This window comes from Paramisgurnus dabryanus, chromosome 15 (genome assembly GCF_030506205.2).
Source record: "Paramisgurnus dabryanus chromosome 15, PD_genome_1.1, whole genome shotgun sequence".
Lineage (NCBI taxonomy): Eukaryota > Metazoa > Chordata > Actinopteri > Cypriniformes > Cobitidae > Paramisgurnus > Paramisgurnus dabryanus.
The window spans coordinates 8,567,278-8,593,502 of NC_133351.1; the positions used below are offsets into that span (position 1 = coordinate 8,567,278).

At 37.5% G+C, this 26,225-nt stretch overlaps 2 protein-coding genes across 6 annotated transcripts in view; both read left to right on the top strand.

Annotated features, from left to right (window-relative positions):
- Window positions 1–17,633, top strand: part of nab1b (NGFI-A binding protein 1b (EGR1 binding protein 1)) — a 31,160-nt gene extending 13,527 nt beyond the window's left edge. The window contains exons 5-8 of one of the 2 annotated variants that reach the window (XM_065252128.2): window positions 2,283–2,402; window positions 6,288–6,453; window positions 10,487–10,627; window positions 14,576–17,633. In XM_065252128.2, coding sequence (XP_065108200.1) covers window positions 2,283–2,402; window positions 6,288–6,453; window positions 10,487–10,627; window positions 14,576–14,658 — 510 coding nt within the window. In that variant the 3' untranslated portion in view covers window positions 14,659–17,633. The remainder of the gene's footprint in view (window positions 1–2,282; window positions 2,403–6,287; window positions 6,454–10,486; window positions 10,628–14,575) is intronic. The other variant, XM_065252129.2, reaches the window with a different exon arrangement.
- Window positions 17,634–25,777: 8,144 nt separating this feature from the next.
- glsb (glutaminase b) overlaps window positions 25,778–26,225 on the top strand; it is a 43,409-nt gene continuing 42,961 nt past the window's right edge. For 3 of the 4 annotated variants that reach the window (XM_065252120.1, XM_065252121.1, XM_065252122.1), the window contains exon 1: window positions 25,778–26,199. In XM_065252120.1, coding sequence (XP_065108192.1) covers window positions 25,910–26,199 — 290 coding nt within the window. In that variant the 5' untranslated portion in view covers window positions 25,778–25,909. The remainder of the gene's footprint in view (window positions 26,200–26,225) is intronic. The other variant, XM_065252123.1, reaches the window with a different exon arrangement.

Genomic DNA, 26,225 nt, shown 5'->3' on the forward strand with positions numbered 1-26,225 from the left:
AGTTATTTGCTTGAGATTTATAACATCTCATGGAATTTTTTTTAGGTTGTCTTCAAATGTCCCCTTTAACCCACGGGGCCTTGAGTTTGAGGTTTATTCAAAAATACACATAAGCCATATATGAAAAAGTTTCCTCATTATTTAATTTCCCTTGTGCCATTCCAGATGTATTTGACTTTCTTTGTTGAAAAATAATTTTATATTAAAATGCCTTTGTGTTATTTTCTTATATGGGGGTCAACATGGCAAAAGTAATCCAAATGTTGACTCCCATATAAGAAGATAGGGGTGATTAAATTATGACATTTTTCACATTTGGGTTAACTCTTACTTTAATGGTAAAGTGTGCATTATTAAAAAACCCATTTATTGATCCAGACACTTTTTAACCATTTTGGCTTTGTAGTGCTGTCAAAATTGTGCTGTTTGTTGGGTACATTGACAAGCCACATGCCAAGCGGGATTTGCCAAACTAATGGTTAAAGTTTAAGGCTGGACAATTAGTTTGCCTGACCAATTAATAACCGAGGGGAAACCTACTTTAAAATGATAATTATTACAGATGCACCGATATTAAATTTGTTCACCCATACAGTAACTGTAGGGGATTATTCCAAATGATATCCGCCGATACCAATAGTTTTGTGGTTATATTAAAGGGAAACATCGCCATTTTTTTATATTTTACAATATTGTTTGGTGGTTATATTAAAGGAAAACACCACTGTTTTTCAGTATCTTACTATGTTGTTACCTCAACTTAGACGAATTAATACATGCCTATCTTTTATCAATGCGAGCACTTTATCTTTGTACAGCGCATCATGAATGTGTTAGCATTTAGCCTAGCCCCATTCATTCCTTAGGATCCAAACAGGGATGAATTTAGAAGCCACCAAACACTTCCATGTTTTCCCTATTTAAAGACTGTTACATAAGTAGTTACACGAGTAAGTATGGTGGCACAAAATAAAACGTGGCGATTTTTTAAGCGGATAAAAAATGGGAACTATATTGTATGGCGGAAGAACACTTAGTTCGACCTAGTAGTTAGTTCTCTTTTTTTTATTTGCTTAAAAAGGCCACGTTTTATTTTGTGCCACCATACTTACTCTTGTAACTACTTATGTAAGAGTCTTTGAATAGGGAAAACATGGAAGTGTTCTAAATTCATCCCTGTTTGGATCCTAAGGAATGAATGGGGCTAGGCTAAATGTTAACACATTCACGACACGCTGTACAAAGATTAAGTGCACGCATTGAAAAAAGATAGGTGTGTATTAATTCGTCTAAGTTGGGGTAAGAACATAGCAAAATATTGAAAAACAGTGGTGTTTTCCTTTAACTTGCATTAACTTAATTGTGTGTTATTCATTCATATAATGAACATTAATATTGAACATTACACTAAGGATGTTTCTTTACATTTTCTACACAAATTCATTGCATTTTCCTGTTCTCTTTTGATATATCAGCCATGACTATAAGCTATTGATTGTGTTAAAAATAGCTTTTTTCAAGCGATACCAGTGCATCTCTAATAATTATTTTTACAGTTATTTTAGGCTGTGTCCGAAATAGCTACTTATACCCTTACATAGTGCACTTTTTGAGGGGTCAGATGTCTAAAATTATAGTGGACATTATCGAGAGCACACTTTAAATCTCATAATACACCACAATAATGACCTGTGTACACTCAACGGCTAGCCGCTACCCATTCATGTTTCAAAACAATGATAAGGCCCATCGTTCTTTCTCCAACACTCAGTGTCCAAATTCACTTGCTTGTTTTCATTTACTCCTTTAAGTTGACTATATGAGTGGTATATCGATAATTGGTAATATATCAGTATTTTTACCCAGCGGGATACTGTCTTTATCGGTAAGGTTTGATATATTCCTTCTTTGCAACAGAAGCTCTCTCACAAATGTACACCGAGGTCAGACGTAAGCTTTCCAACCTTCTTGCATGTTGTAAAGGTGACGTCTCACATGAGGCTTTGACCAGCATGTAAACGTTTATTCCACTTGCAGGAAAAAAACTAGATATTGATCATATATTGACATTCATACCAAAATTACATATATATTAGTTTGGGTCAATATTGCCCTGCCCTGATGAGTTGATTAATATAGGGAATATTGAATGAGGGTATGGGGGTCTGTTCCGGAGACGGCCTTTTGATGCTAGCAGCTCAGAAATAGCACTTGCGGTAACCAAAGCATTTAAGGAAGACAAAGATCAGTTAAATGTAATATCTCACACTGTTGGTCTACAGGAGGGATGTTTTGACCTTCAAGAGGCGCTGCAGGCAATTCACATGCGCCAGGAGACCCTTAAGGAGCAGTTAGCCCACGCAAGATCTAAGGGAGAGGAGACGGTTGGGCGGAACATCCAGGTGACTGACTGCATTATGACAGCGTGTGTGTGTTTGTGTGTGTGTTTATGTGTCTAGTATGTGTAGTGTGTTTATGTGTGTGTGGGATAGGAATGCTCTCAGGCGCCTGGCTGACTCCATCGTCTTGTCTTACTACCACCAAACGTCTCGCTCCGGTATCCAATCGTGCTGGTTTTAAGGTCAAACTGTTTCACCTGCCCTCTTGCCCCATTTTACGCAACCTGTTTTTTTTTTTTGGTCAAAAACATGCCATATCTTAAGTGGAAGTATTGTTATTAACAGTCCTCAGTTAGTAATTGTTAGGAGAAAAATATTTTCTTGTGGATAGCAATGAGACTAAACAAAGAGCAAAATTTAGCACACATCTCCATCTTACAGATTACAATTGTTGTCTTGTTGCCTCTAGTGTCTTAGTTGGGTCTTAAATTTGCCAAGAAACATTTGTCTGTAACTTATGAGATTAACTTTTCTTCGAAGACTGTTATGTGGAATAAAAAACCTATATAAATTCTGTAGCCCTAGAGTTACGCATGATGGTATGAACTAAAACAGCCATAAAGGAGGTGATAGGTAACTTTTTAAGTGGCAGTGTCAATCCAACTGGATTTTCAATCACTGCTGTCAAAATAAAGACCAAGAATCGTAAAAATTTTTATAAGGTTCTCTTTAAATTGTTGCGTTGCCATGACAGTAGTTTATGTTAATAGTTTATTGTAATGTCCTTGCGGCAACACTAAGAATATAATGCGTACTTGCATTTCAGAATGAAGGCATGAACTCATTCTCACATAGCTAAAAGCGTTTCTTTTACGTGGATTTTGAAAATGTCTTCGTCATTTGTAAACATTTTATTTCAGAAAATGTAAATGCAAAAATAAATGTAAAATAAAACAAAATGAAAAATAAACAATAATAAAAAGAGTTCAGATGCAAAAGTGCATCTGACATGTTTTTTTGTAAATAAGCATTTTTATCTGGCTTTTATGTTCAGTAAGTTCAGTAATTTTACTTTCATGGCAATGAAAAGGTTGTTAGTCAGTAATTGAAATGTTTTTTTTCTTTCACAAATGTCACTTCACTTTCTTTTCTGAATAAAGATAAAAGACAAAAAAAGTCAATCAATATCCTAATATATTCGGTAACCAGGTAAAAAAACTCTTGCAGCTCAACATGCGCGTCCCGTTGATCATTCAGTTGCTCTTCTGTGCCCTTAAAGGATTTTGCTAAAAACTCATTGTGCCGTTTAACGGATTCTACGGAAGCCGTGAGAGGTCGTGTACTATATTTATTTTTGCTTGCTTGCTTTCTCGTGATCACAACTTCATTTATTGTTATCTCGAGATACCAAAAAGTTATCTAGTAGTCTAGAGTTTTTTTCTTTAAAATGATGGGAAAATCATATTGCCTACTCATTCACATTGAACAATATATTGACTTAGAAATTGTAAGACACTTTTTGTTTAGAGGGGCCGTATGCGAGAAGGATTGATTGACAGCTAGCAAACAAAGGCACTCATAATGAGCTGCATAATGAGGCAGTAATGTGAGAGGGAACTACAGTAAAGAATGTGAGGACAAATGTATACATGTTTGTTTGAAGTTTATTAAGAAGTTAACAATATAATCAAAATAGAAATGAAGGTCAGTAGGACATTTTCAGTTTATTTGGAAACAAACCCTATTCAAAAACTTAACTTGTATAAGAAATGTATACACAACAGAGCTGTAAACTTCATGTGGCTCATGTTACCATATAACTTTATGTCCAAAAAGTGTGAATATGTTTTTCCACTTCATAGTTTTGTACTGATGAGAGGGATGCAGACCTGTAAGAGAGTTATAAACAGCTGTTAGCATAAATTGTCCACAGAAATACCCTTACATACATAACTGATGGCTAAATCACTGATAGCACTACATTCAGATAAACTATCATGTACATAAACTAAATTAGTATCTCAGATAAACATCTGCAGTGATTAGTTATATAAAAAGCTGTTTTCAGATGACTGTTTTCAGATGCCCATCCACAGCATTTAAATGGAATGACTTAAAGGCAACAATCAGTCACAAAACTAACTGTAAAGTGTTCATGTGGTTGTCAGCTATAATGCATACTTTTGAGATTTTTGAGATTTATTCAAATAAACTAAATACTATTGAAGATAGAAATGTGTACATTATTACTTTAGAGATGGTCCCTAAATTCACGAACATCAAACATCCAACTTTATTTATTTATTAAGCCTGTCAGCCTTTAGCTACACGTGTGGTAACGGCAAAGACCCCAACTCATATGCATCAGTAGTCCACTTCAAAATAAACAAAATATTATGCACAGGAAATTACATTATGGCATTTGAATAATCATGTCAGTATAACGAGAAAATTAAGTCGTGATCACGAGAAAACAAACAAGCAAGTAAAAATAAATATATGGATGACCTCTCTCAGCTTCCATAGGATTCTGCCAACAAACCGCAATTTCTTAATGACCTGAGGTCAGTATTATGTGCATTTGAAGTGAAGTATTTGATGAACGCATAATATGTCCCGAGAGCATGATGTCAATATCATTATCTCGTTTTTGACAAAGGTGGCGTTTAGTGGCATTTGCATGTGAGCTCTCCATACATAGCCTATGTATTGAATTCAGGGCATGCAATTTTTCATAAGATATTAAATATCATTATTACACGGCTCTCTGGAATGCTCGATTCTGATTGGTCAGTTGAGACATTTGCAGGTTCGTTCTTTTCAAATAATAACCGCTCCAAAATAATAACGCATAGCCGGACTACTTGCACGAGTAAAATCGCTCCGCGCCAATAAAGATCAATAAAGATTACTGTCTGTTTGGCGCCATCTTGTGACAAACACTCGACAACCACGACAAAACACAGACAGCTTACTGAGACTGAACTTGACAAAATAGAGCATGACAGCTACGAAGCCAACACACAAAAAATACAGAATGGGCATTAAAACTTTTCAAAGACTGGTTAAAGAGAAAAAAATGGAGACAGACAAGTATGAAGCAGAGGATCTTAATGAGGTATTACGATCATTTTATGCATCTGTGCAAAGTTTCGCGGAAGGATAAAAATGTTAATTTAAAACAAATAGGCCAATAAAATGTTTCAAAATCATATTCATGTCCAGTTTTTTTCTTATGTGGCAAGCAGCCGTGTAATAAGCGGGATAATGTAGAGGCAGCCGGTAGTTATTGGGAAATAAGCCCCTTCAGTGTGACCTCCGCTTCGCGTCGGGTCCTGATCACACTGTCGGGGCTTATTTCCCAATAACTACCGGCTGCCTCTACATTATCCCTTACTTAGTGATACTAACTGTAAAAATAATTATCTGTCGAATTGTAATTTGTCCTTTATACAGTATTCATAGCGGGTTAAGCCAGTATATGAGTCTTAATATATAGTAACACAATGATTAAACACACATGCCAAATGTAAAAAAAAAACTTTGCTGACTCATGTAATCCTGAATGGAAAGATGACCGAATAGAGGATAACTGCTTTAATATGAACAAAATGCACAAGGAGTTGTGTGTAGATATAAGTATTAGACTTGACTGCCTATTTTGTAAATCTATAGAGAGAATATAAGTTCCGAATATCTATCAGAAATAGTATATTTATAGTAACTTAAAATCCCAATTCACGTTCAAATGCGAATAGAGAGCATTTTAAGGAGCATCACGTGTTTTGAATGTAGGTGTGTGTTTACTGTTAGTTTTGTTTTGCGTCACTTGGTTGCGTTATGTTTGTGTACGGTGAATATTGGAAATTATATCTGTCACACACCGTACGTACAGTATGTTGCTCCACATCCACTTGCCTGACTCCCTGCTGTTTGCACATATTATAGGTTCAGCTGGAGCGTCTGCTGGCCAAACAGATGGAGATCCTGCATGACGCCGCGGCGCAGGACAGACTCCAGGCTTTGGAGTGGAGGGTTCCACCGGGACCGTACAAACACAGCGGAGACAGACAAAAAAGTAATGGGGTATCCACTGATAAAAGTACCGAACAGGGTGAGTTTGTGTAGAAATTAATTTACAGAAGCAATGCTTGTTGTCTGTCAGCAAAATAATTTAATGCAGGTGTTGGAGGTTCTTTGTGCATAGCTGAATAATAAAGCTTATTTACTTTAAATGACTTTTAAAGGAAAAAAATAATGTTTCCCATGTGTTTTGTTGTTACAGTCAAAGATCATACACCTTTAAGGACTTTTCATTTTGGTACCATATATATGATTGATTTGGTACGTTGGTTTCCAATGTAAAATCTAGGTCCTGTAGCTAAGCCATTTGAACCCTCCAATTAAATTTACATGAAGAACAGTTAGAGAAAAAAAAATGCACTTTTCTTGACAAATAAGCAAAACCAAAAAAACTGCTACTGTTATTTACTCTTGATTGACCATCCAGGTTATTTTTATACCCATCGAACGTACGAAAAACCGACGAGGCGTATCATTTTCTCAGATAATTCACTAGCTTGCATCACCTGTTCCAGACTGATTTTTCTCTCGTTTCTCGTTGGCACTTTCATTTCAGGGGCTCATCTGGCAGCTGCAGGCGGAGGCGGGGTGGTGGGTGTCAGGAAGGGGAGGGGGGTGATGGGTGGAAATATGAACAGAGCTTTGCGTTCTGTTGCTAATCTTGATGTTGTCTGACTGTGGTTCATTTTGACCCTTGCGGTGGAAGGTACATGAGAATAATTACTGCATGTACTGTGAATCTGAGCATTTATGATCTGCATCACAACACAGGTTTGCAATGCAAAGACTTGTCATTAAAATCTTGTGGTAGGCTGATAGGAGTTTTATAATGGCTGATATAGATTAGCTGGATGTGGTTACATTTAAGTTTAGGTGAAGGTGTTGCTGTAGCTCAATTAATGGAGCATTGCGTTAAAAGGGCATTGATTGTGGTTTTGATCACGGGGAACAAATGAAGAGTTTGGTTCCAAAACGCAATAAGTCCATTTTGACTCATTTGGGTATAAATTTGTTTCTATACCAAGAAAGTGACAAGATGAAAACCACTATTTTCTGTTACAAACTTACACATAGCATCTTTAGGTTAAAATAACATTAAAAATTTAAATCCATAATTTATTATAAAAACAGATTATTTTTCCCGCAAAATGCAATAAATCCAAAACATTTTTTTTTTCAAAATTCTATAAATCTTTTGAATCAATATATAAATGTACATTCATCTTTGCCATGTTATATTCATTTAGTTGACCTAGTGGTATACACTGCTTAAAAAAATAAACATTAATTTCATTAAGCAAAACACTTACTTTCTCATATTAAGAACACTGTCAATACTGCTGTCATCCTTGAGCTGAACTTTTTTGACAGCGATCAGCTGTAAAATGTTTTGGTCCTGCTCGATTTTCGTTGACTGAGTAAAATAATATAAAGTTTTTCATAAGATCCCCTGGGGTCAATGTGTTAGCATGACAGAAGCTTGATGCTGTTGTGTGGGAACAAGCAACAGCCGGCATTTTCCTTCGCCCGAGTGCCTCTCACGTAAATTATTAGATTTTGATGGCTTATGTTTTTTCCCCGCGACAGAAAACCACCACAGGTTTATCAATGCCATCAAAATTAATATTTTGTTTTTGTTTATTTATTGATCACGAATTAAATGAGGAAAACTAGGATTCCGTGAGTATTCAAAGCTCCGCCATTATTGTTTACAATGCGTGGAATGGTGCGCTGTGATTGGTTAAGTGGATTTATTGCATTCTGCAGAGAAGGAGGACTGGCGTTTGTCGCAGTTTGAAAAAAGGGAGAAAAGATGACAGAATAACATGGCGGATATCGGTTTTTGCATAAAATCAAGAATTTACTTTTTCGGTTATCCGCGAGTGATCACGCTGACGTGCTGCCAAGATGGCGACGACAGGCACCGCCTACTTTAAGCTTCGAAAAAACATCTCACAAACCTACGGGTGCATCACGGACACTACGTTCATATATTTTACAATCTATGCTTGGCACCTAAGGTGCTCAAGAATACCTTAGTCGCAACCTGCCGCCCGTAAGACTCGACTCGGTGACTTTCGGCTTACAAGGCCGACTCTTAACCTTTAGGCCACGACTGCCCTCCCAAAAGATGCACTCGCCACTGGATGGATGGATTTTTCCGAGTATTACAGTTCTGTCTGGAAAAATTGCATAATCAGTCTTTATTTCTGCTTTGGCTTAATGTGACATTGTGCTCTGTATTTATGATAATTATTTGTCGTTCTGATTTACGGTTTCACACTGTTCTAACAGAGCCCTCTCCCTCCCCTGCTCTGAGAATCACTTCTTCATGAACTCTTTGAGTAGATGATCTCTCTCAGCTTCCTAATATCCCATGTGTTCTCCAAACTTCAAAGTGGGCGTATGGGATCTGCAGAGGAAGAATAAAGAGAGAAAGAGGCAGTGTTAAAAAAACAATGGGAGAATTAGATGAGAACTAAATCTAAATCTATCCCTTTCTGGCTCTGACACTCCCTCTTCAGTTTTTGCTTACATTAAAGGATTAGTCAATTTTCTTAAAAAATCCAGATAATTTACTGACCCCCACGTCATCTAAAATGTTGATGTCTTTCTTTGTTCAGTTGAGAAGAAATTAAGTTTTTTGTTTTTTATCTTTAATGGACCCCAACACTTAACAGTTTTAATGCAGTTTAAAATTGCTGTTTCAAATGACTCTAAACTATCTTTAACGAGGCATAAGGGTCTTATCTAGCGAAACGATTATCATTTTTGGCACGAAAAATAAAAAATATGCACTTTTAAACCACAACAACTTTTCTTCCTCTGGCCAGCGCGACCTCACATAATTGTGTAATGCCGTGGAAAGGTCACGTGTTACATATATGAAATGCACATTTGTGGACGATTTCAAAAAATATACTGACACAAAGACATTAATTAGTATCATTCGACATACAACAACATCGGAACGGTCCTCTTTCGCTACACTTGTAAACACTAGGGCGTAGTTTCGCATACGTCACCCGTGACCTCTTGACGTGATGACGTATTAAGTGAGGAAGACGAGAAGTTGTGGTTTAAAAGTGCATATTTTTTTATATTCTAATCGTTCGCTAGATAAGACCCTTATGCCTTGTTTGGGATCATTTAGAGTCCTTTAAAACTGCAATTTTAAACTGCATTAAAACTGTTAAGTGTTGGGGTCCATTAAAGTCCATTAAAATGAGAAAAATCCTGGAATGTTTCCTCAAAAAACATAATTTCTTCTCGACTGAACAAAGAAAGACATCAACATTTTGGATAACATGGTGGTGAGTAAATTATCTGGATTTTTTTTAGACTAATCCTTTAATCCAGACCATCTTAGATTTCACATTGATTTCAATCTTTGACATGACCTTACTCGGACACTATTAAGGATATCAAGGTTGTATTTTCACAGTATACACTGTACTTTATTATGTAGGGTAATTTTATGTAGAAATGGTTTCTATGGGAAGGGTCACAATTCTTTATTATAGAACTTACATCCAGATCATAAATTGATTAATTTGATTGTTTTTTACAAGAAATTCATCTCACAAAATTCCTGCATTAAACCAACAGCCCCAGTGAAACTAAATATGTGACTCACTGTGTTGATCTCTGCTGGTACCGTCTATAAACACAAATGAGATCATTCAGCCAGAGAGAGAAAAGGTTAATGCGCTCTATGAAGGAAGCTGGCAACAAATGTAGAGGTGTTTTTGTGCTGAATGCAACCTGCTTTCAACGGCCTCAAGCTGCATCCTTTGTCTTCAGGCTGTTGCGGCGTTTGCGTTGGCTGACTGTAGTCGAAGAAAAGGTGCATTCGTATTAAATAAATATCAGTTGCGTGCACGAGCGAGAGCATTGTGCCGAGCGTTTCTGGTAGGCGGGATGCTTGTCTCGTAACTTATAACACAAGGCTCAGTAAATTGACATAAAGATCATGAATGCAGTCACAGGTGAAGGGCGATGTAAACAGGAGTTTAAATTACAGGTTTGGCTTATTATGTGTCATTTGTTGTGTATCTCTAAAGGTGAGCGACCACTGAATCTGAGGGTTACTGGTCAGAGGACAAACACGTCTGATGGAGAGACGCCTCTTGGAAAACAGCTGGCCAATGAGTTGAAGAGGCATCACCAAGCTAATATAGAGAGCAAGACATCAGGAGCCACAGGTGTGTATTGAAAGAATGCACCAGCACCAGTGCACCAGTGGTGGCCGGTGACGACTTTTTTCGAGGGCGCATGTATGTAGCACGTTGTGTGGTTCGTAATTTCAAAATATGTGTTCGGCGCGTCAAGTGAACCGATGTGCATCACGTGTCTTGTCAAAATAAGTGCCTGCTGCAGATGCGTCTAAAGGGTTTATGATAAAAGAGACGCTCGCATTTGCCAGATACTCACATAATCTCATGCGTAATCAGAGTTTACTGTTAAGGGAGTGTCTTGCGTGTATTTTGGGAACGTGAGCGTCTCTTTTATAATAAACGGTTTTGACGCGTATGCAGCAGGCACTTATTCTGACAAAACACATTATGCACGTGGTTCACATGACGCAACAAACATATATTTTGAAAACCTGAGCAACACACATGACTCCGAACACATATTTTGAATGTGCGCCCCTTGGAAGAGCAGTCACGAGTCGCCACTGATATGCACACGAGCTGTAGTTCGAAACAGATGCATGCCCTAACACAGATTTTTCCAAACTGGGGTTCGCGAATTGCAGGGGGTTTATGAGTTGACGGAAAAACATTTAATTAATTATTTACAATTAAAGCAACACCAAAGAGTTTTTTTTACCTTAAAATAACGTTTCCAAAAAAGTTTCAGTGGTTCATCCACTCAAAACAGGGTGAATGGCACTTTCACATTCGCTTTGCAGCCCTCTATCGGCCAAAACCGCACTAAAGAAGTTTCCAACCGTCAGGTAGTGGTCCTGTAGTTCGAGTGAAAACTACAAAAACTTGCTTTATGGCAGACCTACAATCTAATCAGAGCCAGCTATGCTGCAGAATTTACAACAGTGGTAATGAACAATTACGCTTCTAACCTGTAGGGGGAGCAAAGAGCAATAAGTCTTTAGTGTTGCTTTAAATCATAAGATTAAAATAAAATTAATAAAATCTAAATAAAACACTTACTAAAAAAGTAGATTTTTCCTAACAGAAGATATATTTTATTTGTATAATCTGAATGTCATGTGATCATTACACAGCGCGACGAAAAATTACCAGATGTAGGTAATAATAACAATAACTATGTAAAATACTACTGATAAAAACTTTAAAATAGATGAAAAATAAATAAATAAAGTTAAAAAATAAAGATAAATATGCGAATGTGCTATTTAGTTATTTCAATATTTACTTGAAGTAAATAATAAAGGTAAAGGGGGTTCATCTGACAAGAAAGTAAAAAAACCTGCCCTAACACAAAAGCATGCATGCTGTGAAAAGAACGCAATCCCATAACGCACCACAATAAGCTCATCTTAAAGGAAAACACCACAGTTTTTCAATATTTATATGTTCTTACCTCAACTTCGACGAATTAATACATACCTATCTTTTTTCAATGCGTGCACTTTATCTTTGTACAGCGTGTCGAGATTGTGTTAGCATTTACATGGATTAAAGTTTTCCGTCGCTAGACGGATTTCCGTCAATTGCAAAATTATTAAATTCACTTTTAATAAAGACGACGTGTATTCACCTTTTTTTTAAGTTGGATGTGATCAAAGCCTGGGGTGGAGCCAAATCACGTTCCTCTCTCCACTGTAAGCGTTCTGTAATCACTACGCACCGGATCCACTCCGGGTTTTCTGGCTGTATCACGTTAAGCTGAGGTAAAACTTTATTTCAGCTAGCATGGACAAACTTGTAATGCAGAAAGGCTCCGATGTTTTGGCGATTGATAAAGGTGTAAAAGACCAATGGAGATTGACTTGGCTTAGCGAAATGATGAAGATTGGCAAGCCTTTCAGTTCGTGGGATAAGAAAACCAAACCGCCAGGTAATTTACGTGTCTTTGCGATTAGGGGTCCTGTATTTTCTCACGTACGTGATCACCCGCGTCCCGTTTTTGACTGCTATGCTCATCAGGCCAGTTGCTGATACAACAGGTTTGGTAAACTTCATGTGGCGCCACAAGAACCAAGAGGCAGATGACATCCACATCCTGTGAGAGCGATTTTAGGAATCATAAGAGGAGACTGCTTCCGAAATGCTCTCGCGGCACTTTGATGTCATCCACCTGTCGGTTCTTGCAGTTTCATTTGCGTGTGGTCTCAAAAAACGTAACATTTGTACATATATTTAAGCACCGCACTTTATAAACAAGTGATATTAAGCCATTCAAACACAAACAACAGTGTTAATGTTAAATGCGTTCGCTGTTTCTGTGTCAGAGCTGAACACGTAAGCCGCGCATTCGCTTCTCATTGTGCTTGTGAGTATTTTTGCCACTTTATTGGGCTTAAATACAAATATGTGTCAAAAATCTCGTCTTTGCAAGTATCCTCATATAAACACGACCATTTAGGTCTTAGGAGAAAGTAAACAGCAGAAACATTGCGCATAAAATAGCACATCAGCGCTGCCTCTATTGTAACATAATAATTTGTTGATAAAGGTACAGTCATCAATTAACAACTGTCACTATGGTTACAGACATCCTGTGCGAATTGTACACTAGTTTAACTCGAGTTACACGTTCAGGGTTTATATTCATACATAACGTTACTGTAAGCTGTTGTGTGAACAGAACAGACCCTGGATTATTTGTTTATGTGTACTGAATAATATGATATGAAAAAGTTGTATTTGTTCACATTAGTAAATGCATTATATAACTTGAAAAAACAATGAAAAATATAGAATATATAAGCATTTATTAATTCTTGTTTATGTCATTACAGTAATTGATGGTAGTTCATGGTGCATTCACTAATGTTAAGAGTTTCAACTTTGATTAAAAAAATTATTAGTAAATGCTAAAATAAATACATTTACAATTAATAAATAATTAATAAAAGATTCATTAAAGGTGGTGATATTCATGTTTTCTTTTTATATAGTGGGTTATTTAGCTGTTTCGCCTTCATCTTAAATGCCATGCAAACTACAGCTACCTATTTATGCCCCAGGAGACTTTAATATGGAATTAATGGCAAAAAATACACCCTTAAAATGCTATTGGTCTCGCCTACATTAAGTTTTGGTTAAAGAAATATGACTTGGCCTGAAAAAAATTTCAGTCAGAAGAATTTTTTTCACTTTAATCCATGGCATTTAGCCTAGCCCAATTCATTCCTTAGGATCCAAACAGGGATGAATTTAGAAGCCTCCAAACACTTCCATGTTTTCTCTATTTAAAGACTGCTACACGAGTAGTTACACAAGTAAGAATCGTGGTTTTTTTGCTGGTAAAAAATGAGAACTATATTGTATGGCGGATTAGCACTTAGTTTGCAGCACTTCAACCTTGGGGCGCAGTAACATCATCACTCCTGCCTACTCCCCCTCTCGCTCAAACTTTCGTCAGTATTACTGCGCCCCAGGTCGAAGTGCAGCAAACTAAGTGCTCTTCCACCATAGAATATAGTTCTTGTTTTTTTATCCGCTTAAAAAAATCGCCACGTTTTATTTTTGTGCCACAATACTTACTCGTATAACTACTCATGTAACAGTCTTTAAATAGGGAAAACATGGAAGTGTTTGGTGGCTTCTAAATTAATTCCTGTTTGGATCCTAAGGAATGAATGGGGCTAGGCTAAATGCTAACACATTCATGATTCGCTGTACAAAGATTAAGTGCACGCATTGATAAAAGATAGGTATGTATTCATTAATCTAAGTTGAAGTAAGAACAAAGTAAAATATTGAAAAACTGTGGTGTTTTCCTTTAAAGAATTAATCCAGGAAGGTGGACAAAGCAAGATAAACATTACATAAAATGTTAAATATAAATGTAGAAAAATTTTAAAAAATAAAATCATTTTCTAATTGTCAGTACTGTTCGTTTAGTGTAATAAATTTGTTAAGCACTGTATAGTATGTTCATCATTGACTTACCAAGGGTTTCTGTAATCCAGAACATTGCTTTTAATCTTCTTTCAGAAAACGGAGGAGACGCCTCTTCACGTGCCCTCAATCTCTCAGAGAAGAAGGTCATCAAGTCAGAACCAGAGGATTCCAGATAGCAGCCCTGAATACTTTTGTGTCGACCCTATAACGATACACACGTCGTCTGTCAGTGAATACTAACCAAGCACAACTACAGTAGAGCCTTAAAAACCAATGTTGCCTCAAAATAGAGTTTATTTTAGTTTCTCACCGTTTTTGTTTTTGCCAAAGCACCTAGAGCCCTTATTTGCATTCACCTAAGTAGATTCACACTGTTTGTGCCGCCACTGACGTTTAATTCTCGTCGCTGTCCGCTAGGTCTCCATACTTGTTTTCCTCCTCACGTTCCATTTTTATTGGTGTGGACCGTGAAGTCCGCTTTTTGTAAATACAAAGAAAATGTCTGTTTGAAAACAATGTTATTTAAATACAGTATGTGTTATATGTATATATGAATGCATGTAAAAATGGGAGTTTCTCCGAAACGGGGAGGGATACAGTGTTGTCTTTTTTTAGTATGCAGCTGTTAGTAGTCACCTATTTAAGTGAGTATCTTAAATTGAATTTCTCGAAAGCCCCCGTGAAGTCAATCAATGAGCCGTTTTCTTTCGGCTCATGTCTGCTTATTTAACAAATTGCGGTTTGTATTTCGGAAAGAGACGTTCTCATTTTATAGCACATTTTTTAGGGCCAACATATATCCCAGACAGCAGACGTCTTCGGGCCGGATCCAACCCGGAGCTGCTTACTTCAGCACGGATCCGGCCGGAATTGTGTGATGTCTGGGACTGAGTCAAAAAATCTTCCCAGAAATGAAAGTTTCCCAGAAATAAAAGACTGTATTTCACGGGGTCTAAGAGTCCAGGTAGTTGACTTTTCCGCTCTCTACCAGAGTTTCTGATAGCAGTGCTAATGAATCTGAATTTTAGTCTTTACTATGGTGCTATGGTTGCACAGGGAGTCTGTGGTACTTACCCATTGCTATTTAAACACTGAAATCTTTGAACTCAAATCTTTGGGTTTCCTTGTAATCTTGAATGAATAGTAATGCTTGATTTATTCTGGTTGTTAAGATACTAAGCACAAATAATATATTTCCTATTCCTATCTCTACATTCTTACTGTGCGTGCACACCACCAGCGACTCTTGTCTCTTTCAAAGAGGTCTTTCCTAATTCTGGTTGTCCTACTAACTACTATAAACAAATGAGTAACCGTCCTCTAGGTAAATGACGGGAAATATGACCTCCACCGTTTTACTGTGCATTTAAACCAGACGCGGTAGAGGCGGCAAAAACGCGGTATTCGCGCGTAGATGGACGCTTGAACATTTTAAGTTTACTCGCTTCATTTTGTGCGTGAAAATTGCACATGAAATTCTAGTCATTCCAGACATTCATGCGGATATTCGCGTCATTGGAGGGGCTTCTGCGACTCTGCTCGCTTCCTGTAATCACATCACTACAATAGCAAGCTCCTGATTGGTTAACGTGGCGCGAATATCCTCCAAAGTACAGATTTTTCAACTTGTGCGTTTCCCGCGGCAACGCTTAATTAACGCCATGCCATTCACGCTTACTGTGCCGCACGATGCCCATTCATGTCTTTGCATTGACTTAACATGTAAATTACTCGCGCTTGCCGCCTCTTCCGTGTCTGGTGTGAACGTACAGTTATGTCGGGTTCACACCAGACGCGTTTGAGGCGTCAAATTTGCGTCTACCGGGCGTAGTTGGACGCTTGAACATTTGGAGTTTACTCGCTACATTTCGTGCGTGAAAATTGCACATGAAATTCTAGTCATTCGAGACATTCATGCGGAAATTCGCATCATGGGAGGGGCTTCTGCGACTCTGCTCGCTTCCTGTAATCACGTCACTACTATAGCAAGCTCCTGATTGGTTAACGCGGAGCAAATATCCTCCAAAGTTCAGATTTTTCAACTTGCGTGTTTCCCGCGGCAACGCTCAATTCACGCCATGCCATTCACGCTTACTGTGCCGCACGATGCCCATTCGTGTTTTTGCATTGACTTAATATGTAAATTTCTTGCGCTTGTCGCCTCTTCCGTGTCTGGTGTGAACGTACAGTTATGTCGGGTTCACACCAGACGCGTTTGAGGCGTCAAATTTTGCATCTACCGCGCGTAGTTGGACGCTTGACCATTTTGAGTGTACTCGCTTCATTCTTGCGTGAAATTCTAGTCATTGATACATTCACGCTGAAATTCGCGTCATGAGAGGGGCTTCTCGCTTCCTGTAATCCAGTCACTACTAGAGCAAGCTCCTGATTGGTTAACGCGACGTGTTTTTCCGCCATAGTTCAGATTTTTCAACTGGCGCGTTTCCTGTGGCAACACTCAAATTCCCGTCATTCATGCAAACTAGACGCGCCTATGGGGCAGAATCACGTCTACGTTGCCGTGCTCAACGCCTCGTTTGCGCCGCGAGACCTCCGGACGTGCGCCAATGCATCTTTACATTGACTTAACATTGACACCTCTACCGCGTCTGGTGTGAACGCAGCTTAACACTTCACCCCCTGAAAGTCGCTTGTCATTTGCATAAAGTCAAACTGTTCTCAACTTTGTCGTGTAGCTGGACACACCCACTTCCTGTCGCCAAAAATCACCAAGCTTTGATTGAAGTGAATGAGATTGAGTCGCTCCGCCGTTGCTAGTTGCTGGCGTTGTGCACGAAGCTTTACGAGTGATACCGACAAAATGCTAACACAGAAAAGCACGTTTGTGAAGTAAAGTAACAGTTCCCGTCATTTCTAGACATACTAGGACTGTAAATAGTTCAAACACATTAAGAGACGACTGGAGGGCATCATTATTGCACCGTTTCAGTCTATCACACAGATAAACACATAATCAATGTCTTGTAATTTTAAATATATAGTAGTAGAGCAATACCGGGTAGCTGTTGTCACTTAACTCAGTGAACGTGTCTAGTCGTCCCAGTCTCGAAATACACTCTCTGTACAGTATTTCTACTCTGTTTGTTAGTGTAAACATAGTCTTAGATTCGACGTGCAAATGTATGTGAAACTGATAGTGTTTTATTCTTAAAATTTGCATCCTACATTTCTTGTGTTTTTCAACGGTGATGCGTGTTTTTTGTGACTTGTACCGTAATATCTGCCTATCATTGGTTTGGCCTTGAGTTACACTCTTTCTGTAGTTTCAGAGTATCACCTAGGATGAAGTAGGCACAAGATTATCAGGTTTTCCACAGTTATATGTTTGTAACGTACCGGTCAAGCTGTTATATAATCTGTATTTGTGTCAATGACAAATACCTCTCTTTGTCGGTACAAGAGACCGATTTGAACGTCCTGATCATACACTTCAGTATTTCGAGGGGATATGCGGAGATGTGCTCGTCTGTGCTTTTGTTTTTTACTTTAAAAGACTAAAGAGATCTTAAGTATGCAAAATCTTAATTTAAGTGCCATTTTAGATATATTTTTGAATGTGTGGCAACCGAGTGTGGTTGTAATTCAAGGATTACAATATATTGAGTGTTATAATGGTGGATTATAAAACGCGTTATGAATGTGTGAACATTTATCTGCATTTTCAACTTTTTGCCTTAGTTTAAAGCATTCCACATTTAAAGGGCACCTATTATGCAAATCCTCTTTTACAAGGTGTTTGGACATAAATGTGGCAGTGTGTTAACACAAAACACATCCTCTCTTTCTTTTTAATCTTTATTAAACCAAAGCAGTCTTATTAGACATGCCGTTTTGATTCTCTTGTTATTGTGATGTCACACAAACAAAGCCCCGCCCACAGCCACTGGCTTGGGTTCATTTTACCCAAAAGGTTATAAATGTGTTTGTAAGCACATTGTTGAGCTAATGTGGCTAAAATACTAATGTATTCACATGAATCATATCTATTTTAACCAAAAGTGGTAAAGGAGTGAGGAGCAGTAGCTAATTTGCATTTAAAGGTATACACAGCGCTTTTTTGGACATGCTATAACAAATGATCTGTGGGCTATTTTGAGCTGAAACTTCACAGACATTCTAGGCACACGTGAAACTTATATTACATCTTGTAAAAATCGGCATAATATATGCCCTTTAAGGTATTCAGTTAACCAAGAGCTGTTTCTGTAATGGTTTATTTTGGATGTGTGTTTATGGAAAATGAGATTCAGAAGTTGTATGAACATTGTGGCTTTAACACTTTGCAATATTAAGATCACAATTTAGTTGAGAAAAATGTGGTCAGTCTTACAATGGAAAATCTCACATCTGATTGGACCTCGCAGATATCACAGTTACCAATGACCTATATAACAAGACGTATCTAGACGCCTACTTTTGTTCCTTGCTTGTCTCTAACCACTTACAGAAACCATCAGTCTTTCTCTAATCTTTGTACTCGCTTTGTGTAATAGACTTATGCATTCTGTGGGATAAAGCTGTGTGTTGTCAGGAAAAACTTGTTCTCATTAACTTTGAGTAGAGGGTACATTAGGATATGCATACAGTAGTCCTGCACATATTGTTTTGTAAACACTAATATATTTAATTTGTTATACAGCACATGAACATTAAACTCTATTTTTTTGAGATCTGATTGTGAAGTACTTTTTCCTCATTTTCGTCTCTTATGAAAATTCATGTTGTGTTTCTATAGGATTACTTCAAAATGTAAAGCACATGAGATCACTCTTAGGGTTGGTTTCCCAGATTAAGCCAAGTCTAGGCCCTATATATTAGGACAATAAAGTTGTTTTTAAACACAAACACTGCTGTGCATAACCAAACAGTACCACTGATATATTTAAAAATATGTCAGTGTGAGCTGTTTTAAGTTGAGATGGCTCAAACATGAATTTTAGTCTGGGACTAGTCTTAAGCCCTGTCTGGGAAACTGCACCTTAAAGTTTGATATTAAATGCGTTCTCAGTTTGTGACAGCACAGACAAATGTGTTATTAACAACCCAGCCAAATTTAAATGATTAAAGCAATGCCAAATAAGTTATCAAAATCTTGGAAAAACAGGCAAGTTTCTCTGCTCTCAAACGGTGGGGGGGTGTCGCCGTCGGCGCTGAAACCACGCCCACTTGTGGGAAAGCTGCAGTTTCGAAACTTTTAAATGCAGCTACAACCTGAATTAATGCTTGTGGTTGTGTTATGGGCGGGGCCACCATTTTAGCCCCAAATAATCCTGAACACAGAAATGTGGAAAAGCTGTTTAACAGTGTAACTCCATAATTCAGTACAACATTCACAGTCTTTGTAACATGTTTCAGCAGTACATTTCTAACATTTATAATTTCTTTAGAAACAATTCTCTGAAATGACTTTGCATGGACCTTAAAAATAATTGTGCCAAAAAGGTTTCCGAAAACGTTTTAGTCTAAAGTTACTAAATTAACCATTTCTTTCTTATCTTTTTATAGTCTTTACCCCGCAAGCAATAGCCATCATTTCACCATCTATAGGTGAACTAGACCCGATATAGTCTGACCTCTAGCCAAAATAAACTTGAATTTGGTTACATGTAATTTTTGCCTAAATAACTTGCATAGCGGACGGCTAATAGACATCTTTTAAATATAAAATGACTTGCTTGGTAGAAACTTTTAATAGCTACAACAGAAAGGTCCTGGGGAACCATACAGCCCGGCAAAACCATTTTTAAAGGAAAACACCACCGTTTTTCAATATTTTACTATACCTCAACTTAGACTAATTAATACATACCTGTCTTTTTTCAATGCGTGCACTTCATCTTTGCACAGCGCATTGTGAATGTGTTAGCATTCAGCCTAGCCCCATTCATTCCTTAGGATTCAAACAGGGATGAATTTAGAAGTCACCAAACACTTCCATGTTTTCCCTATTTAAAGACTGTTACATGAGTAGTTACATGAGTAAGTATGGAGGCACAAAATACAACTTTTGTTTGGAGCCATAGAAATGAATGGGGCTAAGCTAAATGCTAACACATTCAAGAAGGGTACAAATATTCAAAGTGCACGCATTGAAAAAAGATAGGTATGTATTAATTCATCTAAATTGCGGTAAGAACATAGTAAAATATTGAAAAACGGTGGTGTTTTCCTTTAAGTGTAAAGATTAGGTCTAACTATTATTTTAATGGTCTGAGGATTTAAGTATTTATAGTTTGTGAGAAGGCAGTGATTTATCAAGCAAGAAATTCCTGTAACCTTTACGTACAAACCTGACGTTACAAAATTTTAATTTAATCTACCTCAACATTGTCAAATTTCAGATGACATTATTTACAATGTGGGACAACGCACTATAATATTAGAGCACGAGCAACGTAAAGTTTAGTTAATTTACAGCTTATCTGCTTTCATGTAGGCATGTTAGCCTTTGATGACATAGATACAGGCAGATGACAGAGAGGGTAGCGTGTGGGTTGATGTGTCTTCACCTCCATTCATTTGCATCTACATCATATTTACACATTTCGAAACTGCAAAATGACTCACGCACACATACATACACACTGTTGTGCATCCACCCTTTGTTGTGCAGTCTGTGGGTATAAACCCTGCGCAGATTAACACACCGCTGACTGCCCACAGTCGGCCCAGAATGACGCCTTTCCTTCAGGGGTGTCTTCACAATTACTGTAGGTTCTGGTAGGCTACCTCACCCTATGGCGTAATAATTCAACGTTTAATCAAAACAGACCCTTGTTTTTTTTTTATTTACACATTCCTGATTCCTATTCATCGCTGCACGCTACTGCAATTAACAATCAGACTGTTTCATAACTTTCTCATGTTGGCTCAGCTTCTGACATGACTTTATTTTTTTGGTGACATCACCAAGCCCTGCTATTTGTTAAACCTCTCGAAGCACCTGTCATATAGACATTACTTTTAAAAAACTATTTAATTGACAATAGGTAACATTGTGACATTTAAAAACGTTTCATAATTATGCCACATTATGAAAGTAAATTTGGCACATGTTCACATAAATAGAGAGTATGATTTGCCCTGACTAAAATTTTAAAACAAATAAGTAAGTTACATTGAAACATCTGTAGTGTGCATATAGATGACACCTCTTGTGGGGGACAACAGTAAGTTTTGGGACCTGTAAGTATAATGGCGCTTTTCCATTGCATAGTACCCCACGGTTTAGTTTAGTTTGGGTCGGGTCAGCTTACTTTTGGGAGCTTTTCCATTGGGTGCAGAACGTAGTACCCGATACTTTTTTTCGTACCACCTCGGTTGGGGTTCCAAGCGACCCGAGCTGATACCAAACGTGACGCGAAAACACTGTAGATCACTGATTGGTCTGAGAGAATCATCACGTCATCGCTATAATGTAAATATTAGCTTTAGCTTACTGCTAGCTTGCGCTGTCTCAAGCAAACATGTTGTTATCTGTGTTCTGCTATAAGTTTCCAAACACCCTTTTAGCGATGAAAAACATCCGCAGGTTGAGAATCCGGGACACCATAACAGTTTTTTCCAGACTTGCAGTTTGTGGCGGGCGGCACATTTGCGATGAGCACGTCAGTATTATATGTTTAAATGCAATTTGAATGAGGCTCAGCGGAGCGCCGTCGACTGACGCCACAGGTCGGGTGTTTGAACAGAAACTGTCATGTGAGACAGAGGTAGTTATAAACGCGATGTGCAAACATCTATTTGTGGTGGCCAATTTTAATTTTGTGGCAGACTGAGAAATAAATGAATGTATGGGAATGTACAACAACGCTCTCACGTGTATGATGTCACAGCAGTAGGCAGCGTAAATATAACGACACGCCTATTATCCCTCCCACTCTGAAGTGATACTAAACTCGATGGAAAAGCTAACCACGCCAAAGTGAGGTGAGCTGACCCGACCCAGACTAAACTAAACCGTGGGGTACTATGCAATGGAAAAGCGCCATAAGTAACAGTAACATTGAGACATCTGTAGTGTGCATATAAAGGAAACCATCCTGTAGCGCCCCTAGTGTCTCATAAGAGACTACAGTAGGTTTTGGGACATTTAAGTATGAACAGAGAAGTACATTCAAACAACTGATCTGTAGTGCCCCCTTGTGTCTAATGGGGGACAAAGATCTGGGAACTGTAATTATAAGGCCGTTTCTCAAACGGAAGGCTGAATCATCCGGAGGTCGCATATACATGCTCCATACGTCATCAAGTCTGGTTTATTTTAGCTTACAGAGCATTACATTCGTAAGTCAAAAGCATATTACAACAATTTACGATTAACTTCTATAATAGTAAACTTTATAACTGTTAAAATTCTAAAACAAGACAGATGCATTATGACAGATGCAGCCTAGAAATGCGACCTCCGAAGTATGCAGCTTTTCGTTTGAGAAACGGTCTCAATGTAAGTTGCATTCAAAAATCTGTAATGTGCATGATATAGAGGACCCTGTAGCGCCCCCTAGTGTCTCATAAGTGACTAAGTTTTTGGCCTGTATGTAGTATGAACCCCATGGTATGAAAGTAGTAGTTACTTTTAAACTTCCGAAATGGGCATTTAGAGGACAATTACACTACTATGTAGCGCCCCCAAGTGCAGCGAGACGGAAAACTACCATAATGATCCATCCATTCACCCTGTTCTCTTTATACCACCTAAACACCCTACACAGGTGGCTGATAAGACAACCATCCTATTTTGAACATTTCTGCAGTATATTGTATGTAAGACTGGACCGGGTAACACTTTACAATAAGGTTTTATTTGTTAAGGTATTAGCAAAAATAATGCTTTAAACAACTGCAGCCTTAATAATTTACTAATACATTTTTAAAATCAAAAGTTGTAACTGTTAACATTATTCATTACACAATGACCTAACATAAACAATTGTATTGGCATTAACTAACATTAAAAAAGATTTACATGCAGAAAAACTAATACTAATGTTAACTAATGCATTTACGTCTGACATGAGATATTGAAACCATTTCTGTTTCTTTAAGTCTAAACCCAACTTTAAACCTGGCAGTATTTTTTGTACATTTTTTGTAGACAAGACAATAAATGTATAAATAGGTATACATTATTATTATTATTATTATTATTATTATATATTAATATGTTAGTTCTTTTTTACATCGCAGTATACACAATATACATAAGATGGCAGCAACACACGGCCCTCGGCCGTCTCTCAAACGGAAGGCTCCAAACGGAAGGCTGCTAACTCCGGAGGTCGTATTAGTAGGCTGCATTCATCATGAATACCGTCTTATTTTAGAATATTAACAATTATAAAGTTGACTTTTATTCTTAGTTAATTGTAAAATTTTGTTAAATGCTTATGACTTGCGAATGCAATGCTCAGTTAAATAAAATTAATAAGGCTTGATGACGTATGTAGCCTGCAAATGCGACCTCCGGAGGATGCAGCCTTTCGTTCTAAAAATGTCCTTTGTCTCCATTTTTCCTTTTGCAAATGTGTAGTACCGCACTCTGTCGTTAGGGGGTGCAAAAACTATTTTTTTCTGTAATTGCACCACTTCACAACTACAGATGAGATATTTCTAGAATGGGTAGATTGCTTGATGACTCATAAAATAACTTCCAATTGGTTTGCGGTGCAGAAAGTGTGTGCTGTAAAATAATTTCCAAACAGAAAGTAAAAGGTATTTTAATGCTAAAAAACAATAGGTCAGACATTTGACAAGATTGAATGGCTTGACACACTGATCCTAATCAACATTTCCTACAAACAAACAGTGGTTTATTTCTAACTTCTATCTTCAGAGTTTACAAACAGAACATCAAAGGATAGGTTTATCTATTACATTAAAATGTTCAGCCTATAGTTTGTTAAACCAGCACCAAAATTGATGAGACATCATCTTTAATGTTCTCATATGGAGGCAACGAAAGTTGTTTTTATGCAGGTCATTGCAATTTTACTTTACAGCAGCTAGAGTTAAGCAGCTTATTCAAAAACATGTCATAATCCAGTATTGTTGTTAGCAACCTTCTCACATGTCTCTCCTTATAGCTACTGATGTTTCCTGACAACAGAGTGAAAAGCTACAGATAATAATGAGATTATTGTATCATTAACTAGGACTTTTTTAGAAATGTACCCATACTCTCTTCAGTAAATAAAACAATTGCCATTGTGGAAAAATAACCAGAGACATTGTTGGTCTGTTTGAATGGCAGTCTTATGTATCTCTAGATCTCTCTCTAAGAAACTACTGAATACAAACCCTTTTGCCCAATCACTTGACTAACTGTCAACTGTTTATAATAAATGCTAAAAAAAATTAAATGCAATGAAAATGAAAAGGCTACAACCATGACTCTTTTAACAGATGCATCTTATTTGTTAATTTTTCCATTGGGGTACTATTACAATTAAACATGCATAGAAAGTAATATGTTGAATGACAGCTGAGGGAGCTCAGATGACTTCTAGGTTTATATTACCATTCATAAATGCCATGCAGTAAAGATAAATAGCGTTTAAGAAATAGTACGCCTATCAAATTGCTTGTGTTTATATTATGTATTTGTGAAACTAAAACTGTGTAGACTTTCAGCAGTATGGTTATACTGATGTTACACTGTACAGCATTGTTTTATTTAGTGAAGTTTGTATTAAAAATGTGAAAGTAGCCTACACTACGCCTCTTATCTGTAAACCATGTTATTAATTAAAACAATTGTTCATTTTGTGATAATGTAAATATCATATATCATGCTAGTATATAGTAAAGTACACATGTATTAATTATATATGTAATAACATTTAATAAATAGATAATATGATCAATATTAGGTATAAAACTGTGTGGGTATAAACATAATTCAAATAATTCTATAATATTTAAGTATTATATTAATACGTATCTAAATGTGGTCTTAAAATATTTTTAGTCACTACGGGATGTAATGACATGACTTGAAGCGTCATTGCGCAGAATTTTTGGTTTATGACATCAAAGTACCGCGATAGCAATTCGAGAGAAGACAGCTTCATATGGTTTCATATCGCTCCCGCGGTACTTTGATGTCATACGCCGATTAGTCTGTGCAGTGCGGCTTCCTGTCGAGCACACAATATTAAAAAGTGAAATATGTCTGATCCATCCAATGACGAGGCAGAATATTTTAAGACGTTTTCCTTCTGTCCAATAGCGCATTGGGTGGGCGTGTCCGCTCACTGAGCGTCAGTGGGAGCTCTTCACAGACCTCAGTCATTTAGTACGTAAACTGTCAGGTCTGTGTTTGACGTAGCTTCAAAAACTACAGTTTCTCTTCTAGTTTTATTTATAAACACAGAAATTCAACTCAATTAGATCGACAGGACTGAGATGTTACAGTTTAGGGCTTCACTTGTGCTGAAGGAGTTGATTCAAACCAGCCCTAAGCGTTCGTTATCTAACATTTTACGGCATAAAAATACGTTACAACACGCGTACTGCTTGAGCGCTGCTTATTCCAATGGCAAAACACCAAAGTTAAAAATCCTCCGGAATGGAAGACAACCACCTTTCATTCAACCTTCACCTTGGAGAAGATTCCTATGTACAAAGACCGATGGAGTGACTGAACCCACGGAGCCTGTGAAGAAAGATGAGACCGCACAGGAAACGACGGCAGAGTACGTACTCAAATGTCAATTATTCA